This window comes from Phascolarctos cinereus, unplaced genomic scaffold (genome assembly GCF_003287225.1).
Source record: "Phascolarctos cinereus isolate Bilbo 61053 unplaced genomic scaffold, phaCin_HiC Scaffold_4;HRSCAF=312, whole genome shotgun sequence".
NCBI lineage: Eukaryota > Metazoa > Chordata > Mammalia > Diprotodontia > Phascolarctidae > Phascolarctos > Phascolarctos cinereus.
Window position 1 is genome coordinate 458,035,506 of NW_027555847.1, and position 14,040 is coordinate 458,049,545.

A 14,040-nucleotide genomic window follows, 5' to 3' on the forward strand; every position below is an offset into this window, starting at 1 on the left:
TGAAATGACTGAACAATAAAATACAGCAGTGAGGATACACTTGAGGGTAGAATAAAATGGGAGTGGACCTCTCCCTCTCAGTGTGATTTTGTGATTTTTCTCCAGCGTTGTTTGGCATCTTTCAGAATAGGAATGGAGAAACCAGATGGAGTTAGCTCAGGATTGAGGGTTTCTAGGGCAAGTACCTGCTGTTCAGGGGTATGTAGTATCACAGATCAAGAGTGGGTAGGGAAGAAAGTGAATATAGTTAATTGATTGGGAAATAGGGAGGAGTCTTTATTTGAATAAATTTTTAGAGGACTACTTGCACAAAAAATAAAAATAAATAATTTTGTAACCAACCTCTGTTTCCTTTAGATTAAATGTCATAGTTATTTATTGTGATACAGATGTAAATGTACCTGTCATATTTTCTGATCATTTCTAGCTTAATTTAATTTCAGTTTGCCTTTTTATGATACCCCTTTTTATCATCTACTAAAAAGTGATATTTATGAAATGTTCAGTGTAAAAATTGGAAAAGTAGCGCTTATGTATGTTTTATGTAAAGAACATAATTTGGCACTCATGTAGCAAAACCATAAATAGCAAATTCACTTTGTTAGATTGTTTCTTATAGGGGCTTTCCACATTTCTGGTGTTATGTACTGCGGCCAATATCAGCAAAGTGAGGCTTCCAGTGGGGGCCTTTGAAATAACTTCTTAAATTCAAAAGTTTCTTTTAAAAATGTGATTCAAATCCTATACATTTCAACTAATGCAACTAGGTGGTACAGTTGATAGAGTGCTGGTCCTACCTGGAGTCAAGAAGTCCTGATTTCAAATTCTGCTTCAGTTATATACTCTCTGTGTGACCCTGAACAAGTCATTTGGCCTCCATTTGCCTCAGTTCCTTTATCTTTAAAATAGGAATAGGAATAGCACTTATCTCCAAGGTTATTGTGGTAAATAAAATGAGATATTTGTAAAAAAAAAAAACCACAAACCTTTGCAAACCTTAAAATACTCTATAAATGCTAGCTATTATGATAATAATTGTTGTTTGTGCTTCTTATTTTGTGATGTTCATAATATTATAGTGAGGAAAATAGTCTTCTAAGTCTTTCTTCTTTAGAATCTCACCTTAGAACAATTTACATTAGGATTTATTTTGGCCGGTTTTCTTGAGAATCTGACAATGTCCCTTTGACTTCCTTGATTCTCTTATATTGCTTTAAGTTTATAATCTGTACCTTTTACCATCAAGGCAGCAACTTACATTTTTTTTTTTGAAAAGCGCGACTCTTCTTAAAAAGTTTTTGTTTGATTTTTTTTTTAAGCTGGGTCTCTCTTTCTTGCCCAGGCTGGAAGTGTAGTGACCACTCACTACTGATCAGCTCAGGAGTTTTGACCTGTTCCATTTCTGACCTGGGCCAATTTTCCCCTGTTTAGGAAGCCTGTTGGCCACTCCCCTCCAAGGGATTCTCCATACTGCTGGCCCTAGTGCAGATCTCAGCTCACTGCAGCTCAGAACTCTGGAACTTAAGAGATCCTCCAGCTTCAGCCTCCCCAGGAGCAGGCACTACAGGTGTGCAACACCATACCTAGCTAAAAATTTTGTGATAAGCGAAAATATTTTCTGTTAAGGGCATATGATGACAAAATTTTTTTTACTTTTAAAAATATACTTTTTTCTCCATAAAACTTAATTACTAATATTACTTCAGAGCCCAGACTATTCTGGTTATTACATAAATAATACATTGCAGTGGATATATAGGTCTAGAATGGATTTAGTGGACTCTTTTCTTTTTGGCAAATAACCTTAGGATTCCATACTGACTTTAAGTCCTGATCCTGAGGACACCAGGGACACTAAATCAGTTATGGACCTCTCTTAGGAATTTGGTGTGCTCTATGATTTTTCCCAGGGTTCATGTTTAGTCTGCAATGCCTTGAACCACCACAGAACTGTCCCAGGAGTTCTTAGAGCTTTGGATTAATCTGGTCCAGATCTTCCCGGGGTTTGATCATTTAATGGCTTTGACCTTATGCATGGATACAAGTCAATCTCATCATTTCCCTTCATTACTGTATATTGTTATTCTCTACAATTCTTATTCATTATTGTTATTTATTGAAAATACAGTAGATTTATTGATTTTCAGTTATTCAAAGTTTTGAAATCTACAAAGAAAAAAATTAAGTATTAGAAGGGCACAGTGATTTTTAACAAATAAGAAATGATGAGCTTATATGCAAAGTACCATCCCTGGCACATTATGCTTGATGTAAATCTGAGGCGAACCACTGCATCATAGAAAATTATTTACGTTTGCCTTCTTGAGGTAAGGATGCCTATAGCTTTCTGGTTTTATGAGATGGTTTTCATAAAGAAATTTCAATTTGTCTTTAGTTTTCACAGTTTCACATGATTAATTCTACCATTTGGAATCATGTAAAAACTAAACCTTTAAAGAAAATAAATCCTGTGTCTACAGGTAGATTCTTACTTCTGAACCACTTCTTTTAAAACATTACTGTGCGATTAGGGAGTCTCATGTTTCTTTCCATGTGCAAGTTTGGCAGTGATAAGATTTTTAGGTGGGGACATTAACTTAATTGTAAAAAGTCCCTAGAGCATTCATCTATCAGGTGTCACCAGTCAAAATGATGATTGAAGATTTGATACTGTCTCCTGGTGCTTCAGAGCTACAAGAAAACTATTTGTTTTCTTCTTGCAGTTATTCAACTAGTCTAAAACATCTTATTACTAAAAACAACTAGAAATGTAAACCCAATCAGATGTGGGTTACTGTATGTGGATTACTGTAGACTACAGTATTAAAAGATTATTAGCACATACTGGAACAATCCAAGGAGAAAAATGCCTCTTTTAAGTGGCATGAGGACACACTTCATGCCTAATTTCTTCTGTTTTGTTGCTATGAAATCTCTATTATTTGGAAAGTATTATTATTTTGTATAGATCTAGTTGTGTTACGCCCCTTCTCAAATCTCTTTGGTGGCTTCCTGTTGTCTGTTTATTAAGCTGAAATTTATTTGCCTGGTGTTCAAGGCTCTCCACAAATGTCACCCCCACCCTTTCTACCAGTCCCTCCATATATTTACTCCCACTAAACTCTTGGCCCTTCAATACACCTGGTGATGTCTTGATTCATTATTTTTGTTCTCATCATTCCATATGCTGGCAATGCCTGTTGAGTTCTCTCTGGTTTTCTTTTCTTTTCTTTTCTTTTCTTTTCTTTTCTTTTCTTTTCTTTTCTTTTCTTTTCTTTTCTTTTCTTTTCTTTTCTATAAAATCTCCCTCGGAGAGTAGTTTGTTTTAAACCTCTTAATGCACTTATCAAATGATATCATATATTATAGCTATCTGTGATTTGGTCTTATACCCCCACTAAATAAACATCAAGTTCCATGAGAATCACAGAACTTTTTAGAATTGAAAGGGCCCTCAGTGGCCACCTCATTCAGCCCAGACCTGAAAGGACTCTTCACTTGATTAGTGCTCAGCCAGCCTTTGCTCTTATTCTTTAAAAAAAGCTATCCTGTAATTCCCACTGGCTTCAGTGGATTCTCATATGGCATGAACTCAAAATCTTTTATCATGCTAGTTTCCTTCCTTTGGATGCTCCCCAGTTGTCAGCGATCACCTTAAACTGTGGTACCCAGATCTGAATAGAATACTTCAGATATGGGTCTGACCAGGAGAGAGTACAGAGGGACTATCACCTCCTTATTCCTATAAGCTATGGTTCCCTTAAAGCATTCCAAGATTACATGAGCTTTTTTGGCTGCCACATCACACTATCTATTCCTATCAAGCTTGCCATCCATGCTAGGGGTGCAGCTTTTCATTTGCCTTTGATTAGTAATTAGCAGACTTTTACCAAAGCCCCAGTATAAATAGAAGCTGGCCTTATCCTTTGTGAGAGCTTGATTAGAAATCAGGCTTTTGGCTATTTCTCACCTCTTCTTCCTGTTAATCTGACTTAAAACTTTCAGATCTACAGAATAGACCTTGCTGCTGATCTTATAGTCTCATTGAAACTTGACCAGTAGTCTCTTAGGAATTTTAGTGTCAATGAGGTCTGACCAGTATATATATGTGTCTAGTCCAGGGACCCTGGGAAGATTTGCTAGTAGGATTATTGCAACTCCTGTAATCTCGATTGATCCTGGGAGGTATTAATAGCAGACCTCATTACAGAGTTGACTGCCCAAGTGGTATGATGTCATTTTGGTGATCATAAACCCCCTAAGTTAAATGATTTACTTCCATTTGTTGAATCTCCTGCCACAACTTAGACCACCACTACCCCCACTCCCTACAAGACAATTTTGCCATGGTACCACTAATTGGAGCCCTCAGTTTATCTCTCATTTCTGAACTGCCTAATTCACTTTCCTTCTAGTAAATATTCACCTTTCTTTGGTACATTATGCCTAGGATAATGAACAGATAGTATGTATTGTACACTTCAAAAATATTTACATTGTTAACATGTTTTAGAATCAACATGACAGAAATTACTCTAAAATAACCAAACTTCTGTCTTAACATTTTTCTTCTCAATCCTAAATGTGATATTTTATACCACATTTGGTATACAACATTGCTTCCTGACCATTTCATCTCATCTATTCCTTCTGAGTAAGAGATATCCTTTAATTGCAGTATTCTAGTCATGAGAGGAAGTTTTGCAGAGGAAAGCACTGGGCTTGAAGCTAGAATACCTGGTCGATATTTACTTAGCTACAACAAACTTCTGGTTAGACCATACCTCTGCATTGCACCAGGGTTTCTACCAGATCCCCACAAACTAAAGGGAGATTCCATAGATTACACTGATCGCCAGGGCCTGAGGAAAAATGATTTCAGGACAGAGGATATGAGTTAAGCCATGATGTGACAAAGTGTGTGCTAGAAACTTCCTGGTCTAGCCAAAGTTCATTGCAAATGCCAAAATGAGGCTTCTAACCTCATTTTCCCACTACAGTTACCTAATGTATTGCAATCTTCAGAGTCAACCATTACTTAGATCACTTGGAGACTGCCCAGGCAAACCTGCAATGTACGCTATAACCTACCAAAGTGATCTCAAACCAAAGACTACCTGCCATATCATTGCTGGGAAGCCAGCCACAGAAGGAATTCTAGCTATCCTTTCATAAACTCTCTATCATTCAAGTGTTAAGTCCATTGGCCTGTGGATTAGGGCTACCTTCATCTCAGAGCTTGTATCTGCTGTTCTGCTCTTCTGTTTTAAAGCAGGCTCACCTTCACCCCAAATTTCATCCATCTAATTCCTACTCTCTGCTGCTAATTTTGGATGAGCAAGAGGAATGCATAGTCCCAAAGATCCTAGCATCATGTGTGCTGCTTTAATATCCAAGAAATTGTCAGGGTACCAGGTACCAGGAGAGGACATAGAAGCTAGTGAGCAACATGTATTCCACAGCACTGGTAGAGACTTTCTGCCGTTGCTAACCAACCAAACCCCAGCCTCAGGTTCTAAGAAAGGATGATGGGGAGGGATGATGTCTATTCTGTAGCAGTACTACATGTTGGGCCTCAGCCTCACTAACCCAGGAGAACAAGGTGGGAGTATTGTACACATACCACCACCATGAAAGAATGATGCCTTAGCCAAAGAAGGTGTACCAGGTATGCCATCACTTTGCTAACACTGATAAACTCGTTTTTACTGACTGTGATAACTCGACTTCAGGCTGCTGCTTTGAATCCCATTTCCCATCTCCAGCCTCGCCCATTGACTTTGGCATTTGCAATGAACTTTGGCTAGACCAGGAAGTTTCTAGCACACACTTTGTCACATCATGGCTTAACTCATATCCTCTGTCCTGAAATCATTTTTCCTCAGGCCCTGGCGATCAGTGTAATCTATGGAATCTCCCTTTAGTTTGTGGGGATCTGGTAGAGACCCTGGTGCAATGCAGAGGTATGGTCTAACCAGAAGTTTGTTGTAGCTAAGTAAATATCGACCAGGTATTCTAGCTTCAAGCCCAGTGCTTTCCTCTGCAAAACTTCCTCTCATGACTAGAATACTGCAATTAAAGGATATCTCTTACTCAGAAGGAATAGATGAGATGAAATGGTCAGGAAGCAACGTTGTATCTCAAAAAGCTCTTACGGATTTGTAGAAATCCATGAAGGAATAAGAATAGGAGTTGGGGAGAAGAGAAATTTTGGTGAGAGTATATTATAATTGTCCAGCCCAAAATAATAATTATAATAGCTAATATTTATATAGCACTTATTGTGTCCCAGGCACTAGGCTGAGTGCTTTACCATTATTAAATGTGATTTTCATGACGACACTAGGAGGTGTTCAACTGTGTGTTCAACATAGCAACAAGGTCAGCTACTGCACTGATGGTAATTTCTTCTTCTTAAAAAGGCTACAAGCCAAGACCAAAGTGGAGGGAGTGTTGGTGCATGATTTTTCTATTTGCAGATGATTGTGCACTCAGTGCAGCTTCCGAAGCTGAGATGCAACAAAGTATGGATTGATTCTCTGCTCCTTGTGCTAATTTTGGCCTAACAATTAACACCAAGAAAATGCAGGTGCGCCATCAGCCACCACCACACCATCCATATGTGGAACCATCAGTTATAGCAAATGGAGAAGTTTTAAATGCTGTACATAAATTCACTTACCTTGGTAGTATACTTTCTAGGGATATACACATTGATAAGGAGGTTGATGCACACATTGCCAAAGCTAGCTCAGTGTTTGGGAGGCTCTAAAGGAAAGTATGGGAAAGAAGAGTAACTACCAAACTGAAGGTCTCTAAAGCCATTGTGCTGGCCTCATTGTTGTATGCTTATGAAACCTGGACAGTATATCAGTACCACACCAGGAAACTGAATCGCTTCCATTTGAATTGTCTTAGGAAGATTCTGAAGATCCCTGGCAGAATAAGATACCAGACACTGAGATCCTTTCTCAAATTAAATTGCCAAGCATTCAAACTCTACTTCAGAGAGCACAACTCCGATGGGCTGGCCATGCTGTTCAAATGCAAAACGTACGCTTGCCAAAAAGACTATTTTATGGAGAACTCACTCAGGACATGTGCTCCCAGCATGCTCAGAAGAAGAGCTACAAGGATACTCTCAAGGTCTGTCTTAAGAACTTTGGAATCAATTTGTGACATGGGAGATACTGGCACAGGACTGACCAGCATGGCGTGTCCACATCTAAGAAGATGCTGTGCTCTATGAGCAAAGCAGAACTGAAGTAGCTCAAAAGAAATGTGAGGTGTGCAAATTTAGAACCCCAAATGTTCACGTGGGCTATTTGTGCCTGACCTGTGGTAGAACATTCTGAGCTTGTATCGCTCTGATCAGCCACAGGTGGACACACTGTAACTTGACTCTAGCATAGTGATATCATTTTGGTCCTCTTCAAGAACTAAGGACAACAACCAACCAGTCAAGGAGGTAGATGCTATTATTACCCCATTTTACAGATGAGGAAACTGAGGCAAACAGAGGTTGAGTGACTTGCCCAAGGTCACACAGCTAGTAAATGCCTGAGGTCATATTTGAACTCAGGTCTTCTTGACTCCAGGCCCAGCATTCTATCCACTGTACCAACTGGAACTGGTTGCTGACTTATGGAGGCAAATCTCAAAGCTGATTCATTGTCAAATTATAATAGTGATAGGGTACTTGAATTGTTTGGACATCTGCTAGAGTTTTCTCTTTTCAAAAAGAATGGCTTAGAAATTCTTTATTTGCCTTGCTCATCATTTCATCCTTTCAAAGGCATAGAAAATTATAATGGGGACTCTTATTCTGGATTTAATTCCTGCCAATAAAGTGAAACTGGCTGCCAAAGCAGAAAAAAATTGTTTTTGAACTTTCAGTGAAAGTTATTTACCATCTTTGAACTAGGAGGGAAATACTGGGTATAACTTTATACATACTCAAGACTTTGGGAGACCAAATTTGAAAGCATTCTTAGATAGAATGGGTAAGGTTCCATGTTCCAAGGCTAAAACTCTGCAGAAGTCAGCTTAAGAATGATGGGATACTATAAAGAATGAAATCTGACAGCATGAACATGAATGATTCTGCTGAGAAAGAAAAGGAGTAACATCTGAAAAGACCCATATGGGTGCACAGGAAACTCATCCAACTCAATTTCTTTTTTTTTTTTCTTTTTAGTGAGGCAGTTGGGGTTAAGTGACTTGCCCAGAGTCACACAGCTAAGAAGTATTATGTGTCTTAGGCCAGATTTGAACTCAGGTCCTCCTGACTCCAGGGCCAGTGCTCGATCCTCTACACCACCTAGCTGCCCCTCAAATTTTTAACACATGCAGAATGTGGAGGAGCAAAAGATAACCAAGGATGAATATAAAGATATTATTAAAATATCAGAAATTCTAAAGCCTTTAATAAAATAAGCTGCCAAAGAATTCTAAGGGGAAAAAATGGTTTGTTTAGCCCTCATATGAAGTCCCTGAGGGTGGGGTTTGTTTTTGGTTTTGTCTTTGTATTTCTGGTGCCTACCACAGAATTTTGCACATAATAACTGCTTAATAAATGTTGGTTGAATGGTAATAAATTTCAATGACTTGCAGAAGATCAAAAAATAATAAAACCACTAAGGATAGACAGAATGACAGTAATAGGTGTCAGGCAGAAGGCGAAACTACTCAGCTATTCACGTGCTTTGGTTTTCTTTACCAGATAGTATGATCTTTGTACTTGGAATGCTAGAACAAAAATGGTTTACAGATAAAAGACCATAACAGAAGGGAGGAGTTACTAAAAGATCACACTCAGTGAATTCAAATCCATAGATCCAGAAAGGCTTCATCATAAGCTATAGAAATAATTTACAGATTATGTTTGGTAAACTACTGTCTTTGATCTTTGAAAAAATCACTGGACTGAAGATGAACCAAAAACATCTTGGTTTGCGAAGAGGGAGAAGGTAGAATATACCAACTATATGCTGATAATCTTCTCTTGGACTCTTGGCAAAATTCTAGAACATATTAACAAAGTATAGGTTTTTATTGCTTAGAAAGTCGTTAGTTCATTAAAAACTGGTTATGTTTGACTAACCTCATTTCCTTTATTACAGAGTTACTAAACTGAGAGATCAGGGAAATGTCATGGACATTATGTCCCTGGATTTTAGTGAGGCTTTTGACAAAATCTTATTATAATCAAGTCACGTGTATAAGATAGAACTAAATGATAGCATACAGTTAGGCAGATTGTTAAGTGATTTAATGACTGGACCCAAAGAATAGTGATTAATGGACTAGTGCTATCCTGGAGGGAGACCTCTAGTGGAGTATTATCAGGGTTTTTTCCTTGGCACTGTGTTCTTACATTTACTAGAGACTTGGTTGAAAGCATAGAGAGTATTCTTACCAAATTTGAAGATGACAAAAAAAAATTGGAAAGAATAGCTAATATATTATAGAGCTGATTTGGGACCCCACATTGTCTCTATAGTCTAGAACAGAGGTGTCAAACCTACAATACCCCATAGTACTGCTGGAATTGAATTAAAGTGTAATTGGGAAACATTTGAGAAAATAAAGAAAAATACAATGGAATAGAAATAATGTTAATATGTAGTTTTCTAGGTCAATATGCAACTAACAGAGTTTTTTATGTATAGTTGAGTCCCTCCCCACCCCCACTTTTTATTTGAGTTTGACACCACTGGTCTTAAAAATGAGCTGAAACTAATAAGAAGAAATTTAATTAGGATAAATTCTAAGGCCTTTATTTGATTTACAAAAGATAGCTGCATAAACAGAAGACCAGAGAAGCATGGCATGACCACAGTTCATACAGAAAAAAACAAGAACCCTGGAGTTAATGGGTTATTAACTCAATATCAGTAAGCAATATATCATCACTGTCACAAAAACTTAATATGATCTTAGGTAGCATAATTTTTTTTTTTTGTGAGGCAATTAGGGTTAAGTGACTTGCCTAGGATCACAATCTAGTAAGTATCATGCATCTGAAGCTGTATTTGAACTCAGGTCCTCCTGAATCCAGGGCTGGTGCTCTATCTACTGTGCCACCTACCTGCCCCAGTAGCATAATTTCCAAAATGAGGAATGTGACAGTCTTCCTATATGCTGTCCTCATCAAATGACATTTGTTGCATAGTGAAATAATTGGAAATTATGACAACATAAGGATCATTTTAAAGAATCTTGGAGATCCTTACCTGTAAGAGACTTTTAATGGATGTGATAGTTATTTTTAAGTATGTGAAGGCTCCTCATATGGAAAAGGGATATGTTTGTTCTGCTTGGCCCTAAGGCAAAACTAGGAGAAAAGGGTAGAAATTCTCAAGATGCCTATTTAGACTTGGTGTAAGGAAACACTTTCAAACAATTGAAGATGTTTAAAAGTAGAATGAGCTATCTAAGGAGGCGGTAGGCTTCTTGTCTCTGGCGATCTTCAAGTAGAGACTGTATGATTGCTTTTCAGGAATCTTATAGAGGAGATTTCTGTTTATTTATAGATTAGACTAGATAGCCTTTGTGGCCAATTCAATTCAACACGCATCTATTAAGCTCCTGCTATGTGTATGGCACTCTACTAGATACCACTAATACAAAGGAAAATGAAACTATACCTACCCTTCAGGAGCTTACATTCTGCTAGGGGATAATCCAGTTACATATATACAAATATATGACAAGATACAAGATAATTTATGGAAAGACAGAGCACTAACAACCAAGAAAATCAGGAAAAATCTCATAGAGTAAGTGGCACATGATCTGAGCCTTGAAATGAGCTAGGGAGTATAAGAGGTAGAGGTCAGGTAAGAAGGCATTCCAGGCAGTCTATGCAAAGGCACAATGGTAGGAGGTGGGATGCCATATTTGGCCGGTAGGCCATTTTGGTTGCACTACAGTGCATAAGTGAAATAAGTCAAGAAAGTTAGGCCAGAACTGGATTGCAGGGGGCTTTAAATACCAAGCTGAGAAGTTTGTATTTATCCTAGAGGCAACAGGAACTCTTAAAGATTCTTAAACAGGAGAGTGACATGGTCAGACTTATGCTTAAGAAAAAATTTTTTGTAAATATATGAAGTATATATTGGAAAGGGGTAAAGTATATATTGGAAAGGGGAATCCTATTAGGAGGTCATTGTAGTAGTTCAGGAAAGAGATAAAGAGGTCCTAGACTAGAGTGTTATCTGCATAAGTGGAAAGAGAGGAATGGATATGAGACATGTTGTAGAGGTAGAAGCAATAATATTTGACAACTAATTGATTATGGAGGTGAGACAAAATTTGAGGTTGACTCCAGGGTTGCAAACCCAGGTAACTAGAAGGCTAGCAGTGTCCTCTACACAATACAGAAAGTTTGGAGGAGAGGTGGGTTTTGGGAGAAAGATAGTGTTTTTTATTTGGGATGTGTCGATTTTGTGAACAAAAGGGCATCCAAGTGAAAATATCCAATAAGCAATTGGAAACAGAACTAGAATTCAAGAAAAACATGGGGATTGGATATGTGGATTTGAGAACTGTCTGCATAGAGATGATGACTGGATCCATGGGAGCTGATGAAATCACCAAGAGAAAGAATACAGAGAGGACCAAGGCCAGACTCTTGGGGTACTCCTGTGATTGAGATTGTGACATGGATGATGGTTTGGCAAAGGAGACTAAGAAAGAGCAGTAAGACAAGTAGGAAAATAGACAAGAGAGAATAGTGTCACAAAAAACCCAGGAAGGAGAGGGCCTTCAAGAGGAGGGGGTGGTCAGCCATACCAAAAGCTGCAGAATGGTCAGGGAGTATGAGAACTGTCAAAGGTCCCTCCCAATCCTGAGGTCATGATGCTGATCTAGTAAAAGTAAAGCACTGAGTCTTACCTATAGCAACATGCAAGCAAAAGCACAGATGCAAGCATCCATTGAAAGCTGGTTTCTTCTTTGTATAGGTATAAGGCTAGAAAACAGGTATATGTCAGTCTCAGTACAAGTGTTCCATTGCCTACTATTTGTGAATCAAATGTCTACAAAGTTTATAATCTTGCAAGAGGAGCTTTTATAGCTGATCCAACAGTTGTCCTAATTCTGTTTTCTACCGAAGTATGCCTACCTACATTTTGCAAAATATTGCAAGGTGCTGGCATTATCTAATGGTGAAGATGGACCTACTGAAAAAGCAACATCCAGAAATCTGGTATGATTAACACTGACAGGTATTCTAAAGCTTCTCTCAGTTCTTACGGCTCTTGTCCATGATGATTCATTACCACATTCCCTAAAGTTGGTTCCTCTATGTTTTAAATGTACCTTTGTCCATCAATAATTCCTCTTATATCACTTCACTTTTTTTTGCACCAATCAATTTTCCAGAGAAATACATGTATGTATGTATATACACACATGTGCAGGTATGTATACATGTACGTGTGTGTGTGTGTGTGCGTGTGTGTGTGTGTACATACTCAGCACTGAGAAGTATGAAAAGTGGTACAAGTGGTAGTCTTTGTAAGAAAGGTCCCCACAGTGACAATGGATGTATTGTTCTGCACAATTAATTGTTAATATGGGTCTTGGTTGATCAGTTAGGGGCCAAATTTAACCAGTTCTTCAAATCATTTAATTAATTCACCATCCCACTTTTCCACGTGAAAGGCTTATGAAAAGGGTGAAGACCCTGATGATGAAGTCGTAGTATTGTCCCACAAAACTGACGAACTGCTGTAGGCCTATTGCTAGTTTGGAAGTTCTTGTCTTCAGCACATTTTCAGATATATGCAGATTCTTCTAGAATTCTCACTGCTTCATGAGCCTCTCAAAATTCCATCTTTTTATCCAAATTGGAATTTCTCCAACTTGGCAAATATCTTTTGTTGTGAAGACTTAAATGCATTTGGTATATTGACTAGATCCTTGAATAAATGAGGATTTCATCAAGAAAGACCCATCACCTCCTGCCCCACCCCCCTTGAATCTTTAAAAAATTATAGGGCCATTGCACAAACTAAAGAGCATAAATAAAGGCTATACAAAATATATCAGGCTGGAAATGTCAACTTCCATGTTCAAATCAGATTGTATGCTCCATGTGTTTATGATGAACATTAAATAAACTAAATGGTGACCCCCTTTCCTATCCCTTCCCTTCAACAGCCTGCATACTTCCTTGACTCTCACATTTAACCATCATAAGCAAGCTAGGAGAATGATGAAGGAATTGTTACATCTCTGACTATAACAAGGTACATGCACACATGTCTCACCAAACACTGTCAAACACATTTTTGGGAGTGATTACTTCAACTAATTCAAAACATATAGTCATGCCCAATGCTTCTGAAAATTGATTCAACAGGGTAGGCACATTTCATGATAAATACTCATTTAGCATCTATCATGGTCCCTGTTTCTTCTGGCAAATCAGCTGGCTAGTAGTCTTAGCCTCAGGAAGGCTCTCAAAAGTTTTCCTGAGCTTTTGGAGGCACTCTTCCACATTTTCCAACATGGGCTTATTTTCCATAGGGGTAAGGAGTAAACTAGCTGGCAACCTTCCTTGCCAAGTAGGATATAATGAAGGCTACTTTGGCCCAAGCTGTGGAAATTCTCTAGATATGACAGTCCCTGAACAGTTCACATTGTGCCAAGAATCCTGGATTATCTGGTCATTTCACTGTAGTGCTGGTAAGCAAAGTAACAGACTATCCACTTCAAGAGCCATTAATTCATTTTCTGCAAGGCTGCAAACACCCTTTGAAGCAACCCTACTCAATTCTTCAGAGTCTTTCTCCAGCACTTGCTGCAACAACATGTTTTGAAGCTCTTTCTCCTCTGCCCTGACCCTGGGTATGGAGGAATATGACCATGGTTTTAGCCTCAGGTAAGCGAAAGGGGTTTATTTGGGTTGGATATCAGTTCTATGGGAGCCCCTCCCTTCGGGGTGAGTGGATATAAGACGTGTGGGAAGGAATAGGGCCTACATATGTTGCTTGATGATCAAGGCAAATACCAAGACTGAAGAGGAAACCT

At 38.4% G+C, this 14,040-nt stretch overlaps 1 protein-coding gene across 6 annotated transcripts in view; it reads left to right on the forward strand.

Annotated features, from left to right (window-relative positions):
- Positions 1 to 14,040, forward strand: part of STAU2 (staufen double-stranded RNA binding protein 2) — a 431,723-nt gene that overhangs the window by 280,808 nt on the left and 136,875 nt on the right. For 2 of the 6 annotated variants that reach the window (XM_078153357.1, XM_078153359.1), the window contains one exon: positions 6,919 to 8,597. The exons of 3 other annotated variants lie outside the window; for them this stretch is intronic. In XM_078153357.1, the coding sequence (XP_078009483.1) occupies positions 6,919 to 7,179 (261 nt within the window). In that variant the 3' untranslated portion in view covers positions 7,180 to 8,597. Of the gene's footprint in view, positions 1 to 1,431; positions 1,568 to 6,918; positions 8,598 to 14,040 lie in introns of those variants that run through there. One more of the 6 variants, XM_020971017.2, reaches the window with a different exon arrangement.